We start from the raw sequence: 15,143 nt of genomic DNA, 5'->3' as shown, positions 1-15,143 counted from the left end.
CATGAAAGCCTGATTCACGATAATTATTGGAAGAAAACAATCAGTGTCTGATTAGTTAGGAACTGACATGGTGAGGAAGGGAAAGAAATGTACTTGGGCGTTTATTATAATTAGATTTTTGTTGTGGAAGTGAGTAACAAGGAAGAGGTTCAGACCTATTTTCTACTTACTTGCATAGAAGATGGAAATCCTTTTCAAGGAGTTTTGTATGAACCCTTTTCATAATGACCGTATTTCAGAGTACCAGTGGGGAGGCAAAAAACACTGGGTAGTTGTGTTCCCATTTGGGACTGAATTCTGTTTAAAGGAGACCTTGGAGTACATGATAATACCAGGCACCTTAATGTAATTGCAGTGCTGTGGATATACTGGCTCTCCTTTATGATGTCTAAAGGGTTTTCCTGGATTCATTGCTCTCATGACTTTATTCACACTCCATTTCCTGGGTTTGATTATGGGAACAGAGGAATATAGTCCTACAAGATGCTGAGTTTGGCCTCATCTGCCAGCAGATCAAGAACCACCAGGCCATCAGCATGTCTGAACACCCATTTATCTGCTTACTGCCTCCAAAATGGTATCTGGAGAAAGGAACGTGTCAGTTTGAGATGCCAGTTTCAGACTCTTACGGCTAGCCAGGCAAGCTCAAGTTTATACAGATTTTTGGTTGATTTTTCCAAGGTTAAAAAGACCGTGTGAATTAGTTTTAAGTGGACAGAAGCTTCAGGGGTTTTGCTTTTTACTGGTGGGTACGTTCCCCACCTCTCACCAAGTTGCTTAGTGGTAGCTGTGTGGTCTCAAAGAAACAACTGGTTCTGCAAAAAGCACCTTTTCTGCTGATTCTGTATTCAGATATGGTGCAGGTGGTCTGAGGTGTGCTCTGGGTGTGATAGATGTGATCTCTAAGTACAGTCAGAAAAGTTACACGGGACTTGAAGTGACAAGAAAGTGCAGAGGTCTCCTAGCTGGAAAGCGAGATTTCTCTTTCATCTGAAACATGCTTTAAACAAGCAGATAGAAGGCTATGGAAAAGGGAGGGGGAAGAAACACCACTAAGTTTCAAAATGTAGTGTTCTTACTGATTGAAGACTTACTATCTTCAGGCCTTTTTCTTTACAGACAGCTTTCAAAAGCTTTAGAATTTAGGGGGTTTAGCTCAAAACCTTGCTACTTTATGCAGTAGTGTTTTAGCTGTGACTCATCATGTACTGCGTATTTCCAAAATCTGTATTGACCTGTAATGCTCTTAATTCAAACCTGATGGATTGGGGAGGGGGGAATCTTTCACATTTGTTTTTAATTTGTTCCAAGATAATTGAATTCCTAAGATCATAGACTATGGAGAAAAAAAAAAGCTACCAAACAGCTGAGTCTACCTTTAACAAAAGCCAGAACTTAGACCTGAGTTAAACATTAAACTGACTGGTTTCAGGCACAAAGACCTGCTTATGGCGATAATGCCCAAATCGTGTTGTTCGCTTTATTTTTTTTGAACTAAAATAATGAAGCTGCTTCCACTGATTTTCATACTGTGTGAAATCAGCGAAAAGTTTTAAAAGCCTGTAGAAGTGTATATATAATAAGGCAGCATCTGTATGGTTGTAGTGAGTCAAATATTTTGTATCACATAATTTTGTGTCTTTTTATTAGGCGACCATTCAGGTAGTCTTCATGTGAATATTCAAACATGTGACTTTGTAACCCATTTGCTGAAAATACCTGAAGAACACTCAAAATTCACGTGCAGAGATAAGCATATGTGAATGGAGTTTCTCAGCAGTGTTTTCCTAGTTCTTTTATTATTGTTTTCCCAATTATTTGCTTGGTTTTGAACATTTGAAAACACTATGTGCTTTGAAACATTTTTCATGTGTCTAGAAATAGCAACCATTGTACATTTATATTTTTTTCACTTGTTTGTATGGAAAAGGAAAAGAAACATTAGGAATCGTATTTGTGTAATACATTACAAAGACTTGCAACAAACAGGTTTTGAAAACATCCTGGAAAGTTTCCATAATTAGTTTAATATATGCCATAAAAATGAGCACTGACAATGAAGAGCTACTACAATAAGCTTGGATAATACTGTAATAAGAACGCTTCAGACCTCCTAAATATATAGCCCAGTCGGTTTAAGAAAAAAAAAAAAAATTGCATGTTAAGCATATTGCAAAATAGGGTGGTATAATAAAGCTTTTAAGAGAAACACAGATTTATTATATTTGTGTTTTCCCGCAGAAGGCTTTCTTAACCAGCTGGTTGAATGAAATAATATTCCACGCCCTTAAATACCCCAGAAACAAATATTTTCTCTATATTGATACGCACTGTTGATGCATTTAATGGAATATTTTACAGTGAGCATAAAAGCTCTGTTTGCAGTTCTGATACCAAACACAGACATTGACTTCAGCAGACAAAAGTAGGGATTACAAGAATGATTTGCCAACAGAGGGAGTTTCTTTATGTGTTATTGGAGACAATCAGGTATTTGGGAGTGTTTCCTGTTGTCTCCTTTACCAGGAGGATTTGTTGAAGGCGTTAGGGATCTCTCTGATGCAGTTCTGTTTATATACAGGGTATGAATATAAGATCTAGTGTCCCAGATGCAGCAGGAGTTAGTGCACTAGGAAACAGCTCCAAAACAGCAGTTTTGCAATGCCAGCTATGTATTCTCACGCTGTTATTTGACTTAAAAATCAATCCTTAACTAGCTCTCAAGGTCTTGCTGATGCTGTCATTTCAGGCTCTGCCAGGAGGGGTCTGCTCTGCCTGTTCTCTGTTCCTGTGTTATCTTAACTCTAGGGCTGGTCCAAGCATTTCTTTGATAGCATGATTATCTGCATCATGGAAACGATCCAGGCTGGAACTGATGCATCGAAGTATAATCTTGTATTTGCTGAGAGTCCTTCTGTGATAAATTAGGACATTCATCACAGCCCTCCCATTAAAAGAAGCTTACTCTGTTTGATAAATTGTTTGTCAGCTAAATTGCAGTAACGGTGTAGGGGGGTATGTGTGGACCCTTGCATTTGTGAAGTAAGTAGTTTTCAACCTGTTCTCTGATAATGTCTTTGCTTGCAGATAAGCAGGGTAGAAACGTGGCAGAAAAACAGCTGATGTCAATCCTAGTTCCTTGAAGTCGTTGGATCTTTAGAAATATCTTCCTGTTATGGAAAATGAAAATGTTTTCTTGTAGGAGGACTTAAGGAACACAATGTCTGGTTTGTGCAAGGTGTGGGTTTTTTTTTCCCCCCTTTTTTCTGTCAGCTAGGGAAATCACTCGTGTACTCAGTGTTTATTTCATTGTTTTTCACTGAGATGTTTTTTCAGCTCTGTTTTTTTCATGGAGGTGTTCCAGTGTTTTTCTGTTCCAGTTTGTGATGCTGTTAGTGTAGGAAATGCATATCCACCTGGTCTAGAGATGGAAGTTAGAGGATAAATGATGGAAAATAGGGACATATGTTTCAGATTTTGAGTGATTTGTTCATTGCTGCTACCAGTGGTGTTTTACAGGTTAAAAAAAAAAAATACAAATGAAGACTTTATAACCAAAATAACTCTTGTGAAAATGTCTGTTCCTCATTTTTATCATATTAACATTGACTCAGCAAACGGAAGAGCAGTGTGAAATTACAATCCTTGTATTATTTCCAGGTTCTTCCATCCTGTGTGGCATATACTTGCCTCTCAGACTTGGCAGTTGGCTTTTGACTCTGTGAAGGAGAAGGACTTAAGCCTTGCACTTTCAATGCGATGCTGAAGATGCTTCTGAAATTAGTAGCCATGTCTATGCTTGGTGGTATTAGTATTTTAAAGGATCTGTGTTGATATGCAGGGATATTGGGGGATGCAAAGCTCAGGAATGGGGTGGTGGAGGGGGAATGAACCCATGTTATGTCTCAACAGTGTTTTACCAGCAGTCAGAATCAGTGGCCATCATTTACATCTGCTTCCTTAAGGCCGGGGATAGGAAGTTTCATAGTCGAGTGATCAGAGCCCTGAGGGCTAGGGCGCCTCTCCTCGTCCTCTTGTCTTTCTGTCAGTAGGTGTGAAGGAAGACTGTAGTTCCTGGGCAGTGCACTGATAGAGCTTTCCCTGGGCTTCTGAGGCCTGTAGACTTGCACAGGGATTTCTCTCCAGGTCAGTAATTCAGCCACTTGTGTGAGGCAATCCTTGCCAACGTAGCACTATAATTTTAACAAAAACCCAAACCCATCACACGGTGGTTTGTAAGGGGTGGTGAAGACTTGGCATGGGTCATGGTCTAGGAAGCACATTGAATCTACTGCTTACTGATCGGCTGAATTGGGATGAATGTATCTCTGATGTGCTGGACGCTCTTGAGAGTAGGGTGAACCTTAGTATTTGGCTGGGACTTTAAAAGATAAAATCCTAATACTTAGTTGCTTTTATTTCTTTGGAATATAATTAGATCATATAAAAAAGTCTCTCCTTAAATTTTTTCCTACATAAAACCCAAGAAATATTATTTATTCATAAGCAGAAATTCTTAATTGGGTATTTTTCCTTCTTTTTGGTAACCTAGCATGAAAAGATTTTACAAGTTTTCTGGTGATCTTGGATAAATTGTGCTAGCATGTGGTGAGCAGTGCTTAATGCAAATTAAAGAGAGATTTTGACTGTTTTGTTTGCTTAGTTTTCAGATAATACATTTTAAAATAAATCCCAACAGTTAAAAGTTTTCATGAGAGATTAAAATCAAGTTAATAGGCCTCTCTAGTCTGTGAGATGGAATTTATTAGGATGGGTAGGTTTTTAAGACCTTTAATGGCTTGTTGGGTAATGTAACAGAGGAGTTTCCTGAAAATCAAATTGTTACATGGCTAGTATCTTCCAGAAGTGGTTCTTTGAAAAGAATCTTTCAAATTTCTCAATATCGGATACAGAGAAGAAATGTCAAAGGGAAAATGCAAAAAAACAAAAACCCCAAACAAAAGAAACCCCAAAGAAACTGAAATCACTTCCGTGCGCCTGTTACTGATACAGAACATTCAGTTCACCACCTGATGGTCCATTTAAGGTGTAGCATGTTCAGGAGTTTACTGTCATCTTCTGCGAGCTTTGATGTCAAATTTCTGAATAGGAAAAGCCACAGTAGAGGAAGCTGAATATTTGATCTGCACAATGGCCTGAATTTTAATGTTGTTGACTTGTTTCAAAGAGCAAAAAAGCTGTGATCTTAAATCCGCCTCTCGGATATTGAGAGAAACAAAGAACTCTCATTTTTAAAGTTGGTGTTATGACAAATAATTTATTTTTGTTTATCTTTCTCCTAACAGATTTATACGGATTGGGCTAATCACTATCTAGCAAAATCTGGTCACAAGAGATTGATAAAGGATCTACAGCAAGATGTGACTGATGGAGTTTTACTAGCTGAAATAATCCAGGTTGTAGGTGAGTGACTTTCTGTTTTTCTACCAGGTGTTTACCAACTCTCTCAGAAATTCACTGCCTTTATCTTCTAGATAAACACTGGGGGAGGGGGGGCAGAATCCATCAAACTGCGTGGAATTATGTAGATAATTTTCCTTGAGAGACTTTGCTAATTAATTCGATAAAGTCTCGTCTTAAAGCATAGTGGAAAAATATTTGATGTTGTTGATAAGATCTCCTGACACAGCAATATCGCTCCACAGAACTGAATGCTAAAAAAGCAACCGATGAGGGATTTTTTTTCCACAAGGATGTTATTAGCCTTCAGAATCTCTATTTTTGATACCTTTGGGGGATTGGTCTGAATATAATTCACAGTGATATTGGACTGCTGTGTTGAACCTCCTGCTTCCAGTTGGATGGCTCTTCCCTTATCCACCAGTGCTATAACCCCATTGTAGAAGGCCCCCCGATTTATAGGCACAATTCACCCTCAGTGAAGCCATGCTGGCTGTCACCAATGACCTCCTTATTTTCCATGTGCCCTAGCATAGTTTCCACATCTGCAGCTAGGAAGGGAGAAGGGGTATAATTTTTATGTGGCAGAAAAACCAAATCTTATTTCATAATGAGTTTTCAAATGAAGAAGATCATTTATCATTAAGACAAGACTCACATATAGGCTCAGTTCTACAAAGCCTTTCGTTCCCTCAGTTTGCACTAATATTCATAGATAATGAAGGTTTAAACAATTCTCCATTGGCCCCATGTAAAGGTACAGATTGTCCCTCTCCCTTGGGCCTGGATCCTTCATTAGTTCCTTCAGAGGCTCATCCATCTGGTACTTGGGATGCCACAAAACACATGCATGGGCCAGTGGAGATTGATGGAATCAGAATGCCTGCTAATGGGAATTAGGACAACTATTGTTGGAAGCAAACTGACAGATTTGAGATGCAAATTAAGAAGACAGCAGTGAAGTAACAAGACATCAGTGCATGCATATTTATATGTGTTTAGATGCTGTAAACGAGCTAGTTCCTTGATTTAAGGTACTAATCTGCAAACCCTGTTCTGGGATGAAATTGCAAGGCATCGTTCCAATGACTCCACTAGAGCTGCACTGGAATACGTCAAAAAAGATTTTGTCTCTGTGTTGTAGAACAACATTATATCTCAGCAGCATTCTACAGATCTGCCATGCAGCTGCAGATGTATAAAAACAGGCCGTGAATGGGTTGTGTGCTGGTATTCACAGTGAACAACGCTTCATCCTATATCTGTTTCTTTTAATAGGTAAAATTTTTGGAAACCCAAGAGCAGTTAGCTGTTGATTCCTTTTGTGCATACCTGGCTACCCTGTAACACGGTTATAGAAGATTTCTTTGTGAGAACACGTGTGTAAGAATACCACCGTGAAAATGTGAACCTGGTTGTACCAGACATTTACATGTTGTTTGAGTATCGACTTCTGGAAACTCTTAAGAAATTCAGGTTACTCCCTCTAAAACACACAGAAATAATACTGCTTATTGTATTTTGTTTTGATTCATCTTTGCATATTTTTTTTTTTTTTTTTAGCTATTCTTAGAGCTGCCTTTTGGCTAAGATTAGGTCTGCAGGCTTTCAAAAATTAAAGTACAAAGCGAAAGATTTCATTTTTAAAGAATGTTTCCCATGTGAAAGAAAGTCCATATTGAAACATTCTCAGTTTAATCCTCCAATTTAACAGTGAAGAAAAAGTCATTTGTATCTGCTGTGTATGGCCTTAGGCACACTGCATCTCATTGTCACAAAGATGGTGATAACTTTCACACCTAGAAGCAGCTTTAACCGTAGCCTGCAAAATAGGAGCTTTTTTTCCTAACAAACAAGACTGCATACTAAGAAGGCTTCTGCATGCAGTGCAGGAGAGGTTTTTCTTTTTTATGTTGTGGTGTCCTATGTGTAAAAGCGTCCATGAAGATTTCCTCCTTTCCTCCTCCTGTGCCTGGAATATCTGGAGATTATCCAAAGTCATCAAAATTGATTGAGGTTTAATTATTAGTGATACAGTTTTTCTCGTGTTCACCATCTGAGATTTGCATCGCAGATGTTGAATCTTGAAATGCTACTTAATATCCAAAGCTGGAAAAAGAATGAATGTGGTTTTGTTTTTTTGTTTTTTTTTTTTTTAAATGAAGACTCCATAAGAGTCAGTGATGATACAGAGACAGGGATTGCAGTCCTTTCTGCTTCCCTTTAAGTGAAATAGCTGCATGTTTAGGAAAATAAAATTCTAAAATTAGTAATAACTAGGCAGTTCTTTCAATTTAGCATCCAAACAAGTAGGAAATCTAAAAAGATGTGAAACTAAACATTGCTGCATTTGACTTCAGAGGAGATAATCTTAAGACTTCAAAACTGCTATTGATAATACGGAAGCATTATATGATGACAGTTTTTTCTGTTTGCAAGTCAGTTAAAATAAGTTCATAGTATTCTGGTTTATTTCAGTTACAATTTATGAGTTTGTAAAAGAATTCATAATTAATATATGCATTAGTAATGCCATATAAACATAGTGGCTGTATTTAAATTCATAAATGAAGATGTACTGGGTCTGTGCGTGCTCTGAAATTGGTAGTATATCAAATTAGCAGTTAGTTCTCTGTGAGAACCTTCAATTTTCAAGACTTAAAATCAATGCTAAAATTAAACTTCAACTCAGTCCAATAGGACTTTTCCTACTGATGCCTAGGATGGTTTGTGGATTATTTTAATTGATTGAATACAACCAAAGTCAGATCAGATATAAAAGCTGTGGCTTTATAAATAGGGATGCAGGCATTGTATTAGTATTAAACACTCAGGTCAATAAAAGTCGTTCCAATAAGAAGTAAAATGTGGACATCAGTGTTGTGCTGGGCAATGGGTGCACCATTATAGGAGGTGGTGGGCACCTGGTTTACTGTAGGTGCTTTAGGTATGCATATCTTACAGGTATATCTAAATACTCTGGGTTCCGATTGAAATGAATTGCATTAATTTAAACAGAATGGATCTTTAAGTCATTTGCGATTACTCCAGATAATTATTCCAGTTCAGATTCATACTGTGGCTTATGTCAGTACAGCTTTTATCTGCTTTCATGCGAATTGTAGTCTTACATTTGCAGGGGCAGATTACAGGTTTATATTTCAAACCAGAGTCTTGGGATCAAGCCTAGCAGTACTCTCTAGTGGTAACTCCTATTATATTTTGGGTGAGACATTACACAAAGGTTCATTTTGCTAATATTTGAATGGCTATTCAGTTAAAAGCTACAGATGACAATTCCTGTGCAAATGTAGGAATTGCATTGGAAAATACTCATTCATACATTCAAGATAAGTGATCTCATGTCCAAAGGTATGCCTAAAGTACTGAGTAATGCAGAAGAGCTGCTAAGGTTGTGACAGAAGGCTTAATTCATTATTATGAAGTACTGGACTTATTTTTGTCCATATAATTGTGTCATTTTTTTGTCCATATAAATGTATAATTAATTATACAAAGCCAATTTTGCCCTATATAGTGCTTATTGAAACACTTTTGATTTGTTCTGATTGATTATAAGTTTTCACACATTTGATGGAATGGCATTTGTTGAAGATTTTTTTTTTTCACCAGGAATGCATACCTTTACATATGCAAATGGACACTGGCAGCTGACTGGCCAATAGATTTAAAGTATTTTTTACAACTTTTAACTTTAGAGGTTCCTTTTCACTTGTGTTTTCGTATAATTTTGGCTTGTAGTTTCATAAATGCCTTCTGTTGAACTACTTAAACCCGAATATTCCTTTGGGACTGTTTTCCAAGCTTTGATTCAGAACCAGCTAGTGAAAGCACAGCGTCACTCCTTGCTACTTTCATTATAGAGCACAGCTGGTTTCTACTGTCTGCCTTAGTACATCCCTCCATATCTGTGTATAAATGGGAAGAATTTGCAAACGCTTAAAAGCGTTCGAACCAAATTTACAAATTTATTATTCACATGGAAGGAAATCAGGTGATGGGAGGAAGTTCTGCATACTTGCAGTCAGTTTGGGAAAAAATCCCCTGCATTTCACTTTTCTGTGGTTGTGAATTTATATCTTGTTCAAGGCTGAAGGAGAATTTAAAGCCTTTATGATTGCCTGTGACATCCAGTTTATGCTAAATGATGTGGTGTTTCTACATGGCAGATAGAAACAGTAGCTGTGAGAGTTGCCTGTTTATCTTGGCCAGAAAGCTGTGCTTTTCAGCTGTGAAATTGGACACGTTTCCAAGATCCCCTGGAACATCACACTGCCTGTGAGCACCCACGTTTTGATCTCATTCGTGACTATCTCTTTTTTTTTGCAATCATCCCCACGAGAAAGGCACATGAGCTGGTACCTGCTGCAGATGCTGTTCCTTGGAGCTAGGGGGAAGAGTCCAGCAGAGCATCGGAACAGTCGCATGGTGAATTAGGCAGATTCCGGTAAAATGCCAGATATGCCTGTGGGCTACTTTGATGCATTTCCCCAGCCTAGGTTGAGCCTCCGAGGCCTTGTCCCGCTGGGTTCAGTAGAGAGGTATGAGTTAAACTTCAGCTCAGCAGGCAGCTTGCCCCGCCACCAGCTTTTTTGGTGGCTCATGATTACACCTGCTTTTTGTAACACTTGCACCAGCCAGGAAGTGATGAGAAGTGCATTAATCTAGAGAAAGGAGTAACCAAGAGCTGTATGTGAGTTGGGAGTGAATTAGAAGGAAAAAAGGTAGAGAAGAAACCTGCCCAGGGAAAAGGGATTGCCCAGGGTAAGGAGAAATACAGCACCTGATGAGCCAGGAAAATTGGAGCAAAAACTCCCATTTCTTGTTGCTCATCTGATTTCTAGTCATCTACATCCTAAATCATCTGTGGCAGAGAATGCCCAGAGCATAAAAGGAAGTGGTGAGTTATTGGGAACTGATGAGGAATCACCAAGTGGTTGACAAAAACTATAGGTTCACGAGTGGGAGGGAAAGTTGCCTTGGTTTAACATAGCTTTTGAGAGGAAGTAAAAGCAACTGTTTAAAAACAAACAAAAAAAGGACAAGTAGAGCACAAGAAAATGCAGGAAACTGATAGTGATGAAATAAAGAAGCTCTAAAGAAGTTGATCAGAAGAGTACAAGGATAGCTGATAGTATCTTGGAGACTTATGGGAAGGTAAGAGGACAAAAGGAATTATTTCTTTCCAGAAGGGGCTGTTGGGCGTTGGAATGGGCTGCCCAGGGAGGTGGTGGAGTCCCCATCCCTGGAGGGGTTCAAGAGTAGGGTGGATTTAGAGCTTAAGGATATGCTGTAGGTGGGAACTGTGCTAGGAGAATGGTTGGACTAGATGATCTCCAGGGTCCTTCCCAACCTAGATGATTCTATTATTCTATGATTTCTAGTCAAAAATGGTAATATTATTAACCACAGTGTAAAAAAGGAAAGGGATAAAGAAGTAACATCTCAAATAGTTGGTGTGTTGGATGTAAATTTCTCCTGACAGAAGAATTTCAGGTGGCTTACATCTTGGTTTGCCATTGTTTTTCCCAAGTTAAAGAACAGTCTATTTGTTACTTCACAGGGTTGATGGGGTTAAGGTTCAGTGCACAGCTCTAGAACCAAGCTTGTACCCCAAGCCTGTAGCAATACCTGCAAAGGGTAGAAGCATTGAGTAAATAATTTAGCAAAAACTATCAGGAAACATCAAATGCTATATTGCAGCAGAACCTTGGAGAGGAGTTGCTAACAGTTTAGGCAGTTTCAAGTAGGCAAGTCCTAGGTAGTTTGTGTACAAGAGCTTAAAAAGGGCCAGGTAATAAGCTTTATGGTTTACTAGCGTAGGTTTTAAATGCATCGTGTAACATCTTAGAAGTTGTGGAGGACTAGAGGAAAAACTCATCTTTTTTTTAAAGGAAAATAAACAGATGAAAGACTGTTTCTGTGTGATGAAATCTGAGATCACACCTCTAGAAGGAAATGTATCTTTCTGTGCAGAGGCTGATAGACCACTCTGGGGAACAACACAGTGGATTTAGTTGCAGTCTCTTTCATATCAGCATCAATTCTTAAATGTGTTATTGTGGCATAAAGGTGTACTGGGACACCTTGATGTGTAAAAAAGGGGAATACCAGACAAGAGTGAAGTTATATTGCTTCTTTGTTTGCCACTGTTACGACTGCTATTGGACTATCGTTCCAAATTTGTTATTCCTAACTGAAGAACAACGTGAAGGGAGATGGAGTTCTGACTGATGCCCTAAGAATATGGGACTGGTAGAAAATACAGCTTTTAATATAAGAATCGATGGGAGGCAAGTCTGTTTGATTCATCAAATGGGATGTGAACACCCACCTTTATTACAGTGAAAAAAATGTGGGAAACTGAATTTTTAATATAGCTGATTCTTCGGTCTAGCATGAAAAAGACATTTCAGGGTCCAGTATTGAAAGATAAAACTGAGCAAACTAAGATTCTAAGGGAAACACATAACCACCTCAACAACTTAATTATTTCACTTGGGACTTTAAAGATTGAAACTGTTTTTTTTTTTCTGCAAGTAGTAATGTGTATAAGCTGTGGACAAGAAACTTGAAAAGTAGTCCTGTGATTTCTGTTTAAAAAAAAAACAAACAACCAAAACCACTAGAGTTATTGATCATTGATTTCCCATCTAGATTTAAAACCTGCATTTGCTCTACAAGCAAATGAATTGACATGCAAACATCTATACGTGGGTAGTGTTCTCTTTTCCACCCAGCAGTGATTCAGTTTCCAGAGTTTAAATGTTTTTTGTAGTTTAAAGGAGTCACCCGACTTGTACAAGATGTTGTCAGACCAGTTGTTTTCTGCCCCCAGCTGTCTCTGGAGGCATGACCCACTAGGAAACTCCAGCTGCTTTTTTTTTTTTTTTTTTTGATGGGTCTCAGTGTTTCACACATTCACTTTGACTGAACAGCTACAATCTGAAACCCCTTTATTTAGCTACCAGCAAGTGCTCTGGAAATAATTGGAATAAACGTCCTTGGTACAGTTTTTTGCTTTATATCCTCTTTTTTGCTTTTCAGCAAATGAAAAGATTGAAGACATCAATGGCTGCCCAAAAAATAGGTCTCAAATGGTAAGTAGGTCTTTTTTTGTGTATACGTGATTGAGAATTGAGAGTGTGTGAGACTTTTAATAAAAAAATTTAATTACTTTTTTTATAGTAGTGAGAACAAATATATAATCTAAAGAACATTAATATTACAGTTCTTGCCCCGTTGTACTTCACAGTAGTATCACATACTTAAAATCAATATTATTCTTACACTGGTATTTCATATTTCTGAAATATCACAGTTAAACAGGAATGTATAAAAATAAAATATTGTTCCTCTATATAGATAGTAGTATTGGAAAAGCAGAATTAGGTATTTATTTTAAAGCTGGATTAAGAGTTTCCATATCCTTTGAAGAAAAACAAAGTAAATGAGCAAAACAGTAAATGAAAAAATGCTGATTTCAAGATGTTTTATGTATGCAACTTGGTTTTGACTGACTAGTTTTAATTTGTAATAGATGTTGTTCTGTATCTTGCTTGTATATAATATTTAAAACCAAAGAACCAAAAATAAGCGCAGTAAAATTAAAAACTTACCGTACCTCAGGAGTATGTCTGCTACGAGTCTTGCTGAAGCTAACATTATAGGCAGAACTTTACCAAGAACACACATAATAAGAAACTAATTTTTAAATGCATCCTAGGAGAGGAGTGTTTAACGTTTATGATACTCGAAGGTTATTTCCTTCTGTATCTTGAGAAAAAACTCGTTTACAATATAAATTCTAAAATCTTCCCTTTGCATTGCAAATGCTCACATTGGGATATGGGAATATCTGTTCTGTGTGTGAAGCTATTTTAATGTTTTTCATTTTTATGACTGTTCCCAACTGCCCCTACCTCCACGACTGAAACTTGAGGAAAACCACTCACGTAGTTAGATGAAAGATTAAAGATTTGATGAGAGCTTGCCATCTTAAGTCAGAAACCACACTGTGTTCTGCTCTTCTTTTTTGGCTTTTTGTTGTTTCTTGTAAGTTAGCAATCTTGCTTAAACCCACAGAGCAAACTCTCTGTAAAAAGAAAGTAATCTCAAAGATTTATCATTGCTACTTTTTACTGCTTTGAAGAGGCTGGTTGCTATTCTTGCTGTAGCCACGGCAGCTGTCTAGAATATAAATAATTGAGGAAATTTTGACAATTACTATAATGTTCCACAAGTGTATCCTAAGAACTGAATTGCATTCAGGACTGGAGTCTATAACAAATTTCAGGACACTGTAGCTAAACGTGCCTTTCAGTCATTATTCTCAGCGAAGGAACAGCGTTGTTCTGTTGCAGAGTCGGATGCCCACTGTCAGTTGCTTGTAGAAGTCAGATCTGGTTATAACCAGAGGCATGCAGAGGGCATGTGCTGGGTCAGGAGTTGTGAAGTGTGCTGGAAAGAATTGTTTGTCATGTGATGCCACCTCTGAAGCTGTGATTTTATTCCAGTTGCTCGTTCAGGAGAGTAGAGTGAGCGGGACTGTGTCCCCCGCTCGTGAGACTTGCATCAGTGGCAGCTAAGTGTCCCCAGTGGTTTTCCTCACATGAGAAAAATTAGGATTATTCTTATGGCTTGCTTTTATTAAGTGTGTGTGCTTACAGAGTTGTTCATCATCTTACAATAAAGATACTAAGACAAGAACATGAGCATCTTCATAGAGGTGGTGTTTACACAGTTCCTTGCAGTGTTGAAGGAGACAGCCCTTTTGCAGGTCTCTTTTATTCTAGGGAAAATGCCTGTGTTACAGTGTTTGTTTAGATACAGCAGTCTTCATCCTTTGCATTTCAATGCGCTTTCCTCTTAATATGGCTTACAAGCATTCTACAGAGTGTGGGAACTGCTATTTGTGTCTGGTACTTCTGGTTCAGAGGTGGCAGAGGCAAGGCTATCCAGACAGTTCAAACACTCAACCACATCATGTCTAGTCTTATTTTTTCAAATGAATCTTTCAGTTGTCCATATCTATATTGTAGTGTCTGGGAGGTGGGCACCACAAATAAGTAGATTTAAAAAAAAAAAAAAAAAAAGGCACTGTAAATGAAGATTTAATGTTGCTCATTAAATAGAAATACAACAGAGCTTAGAGGGAAGCCTTGTACCATCATCTTTCCCGCAACGGGCAGTTATGTAGGATGCCATGAACAGAGACATGTGTGAGCTGAACTGTGAAGAGCCAGCTCGCATCCAGCCAGATGTATCAGCTTAGAAAGCTGGAGCAAATCTGTGTCTTCCAAGCTCATTAAGGGGGGTGTGAAAGCAAGTATATTTGCTTCCATGTGGCACAGTCCCTAAGCCAGTAAAGCCCGCCAAACCTTAGCGAGCTCAACACAGAGCCAGATCAGGTCTCTTTACATTGTTCCCATTGCTATAGTGTTGGAGAGCATCATACAAATTTGCCCAGATTGAGCATTAGAGACAGCTTGGGTCTGTCAGGCTCAAAGCCAGTGCTAATAAGCCTTGTCAATTTAAGTTTAGTACTACAGAACCATTTGGGACCATCAATGATTATCAACCTAGTCCCAGAGCCAGAAGTGGCATGACAAGGACCCACACTGGCTCCCTGAAAAATCACTTAGGTGAGAACCTATCCCCCCCTTGTCATCTTGTCTGGGTTTCTCTGCTGTGGGGAATAT

At 38.3% G+C, this 15,143-nt stretch overlaps 1 protein-coding gene across 4 annotated transcripts in view; it reads left to right on the top strand.

Moving 5' to 3' along the window:
• The window catches only part of NAV2 (neuron navigator 2), a 420,599-nt gene that overhangs the window by 245,769 nt on the left and 159,687 nt on the right, over positions 1-15,143 (top strand). For all 4 annotated transcript variants that reach the window (XM_074918582.1, XM_074918578.1, XM_074918581.1 and 1 more), the window contains exons 2-3: positions 5,307-5,424; positions 12,490-12,542. In XM_074918582.1, coding sequence (XP_074774683.1) covers positions 5,307-5,424; positions 12,490-12,542 — 171 coding nt within the window. The remainder of the gene's footprint in view (positions 1-5,306; positions 5,425-12,489; positions 12,543-15,143) is intronic.

The sequence above is a fragment of the Athene noctua genome, chromosome 14, assembly GCF_965140245.1.
Source record: "Athene noctua chromosome 14, bAthNoc1.hap1.1, whole genome shotgun sequence".
Taxonomy (NCBI): Eukaryota; Metazoa; Chordata; class Aves; order Strigiformes; family Strigidae; genus Athene; species Athene noctua.
This window is presented reverse-complemented; position numbering and strand designations above follow the sequence as displayed.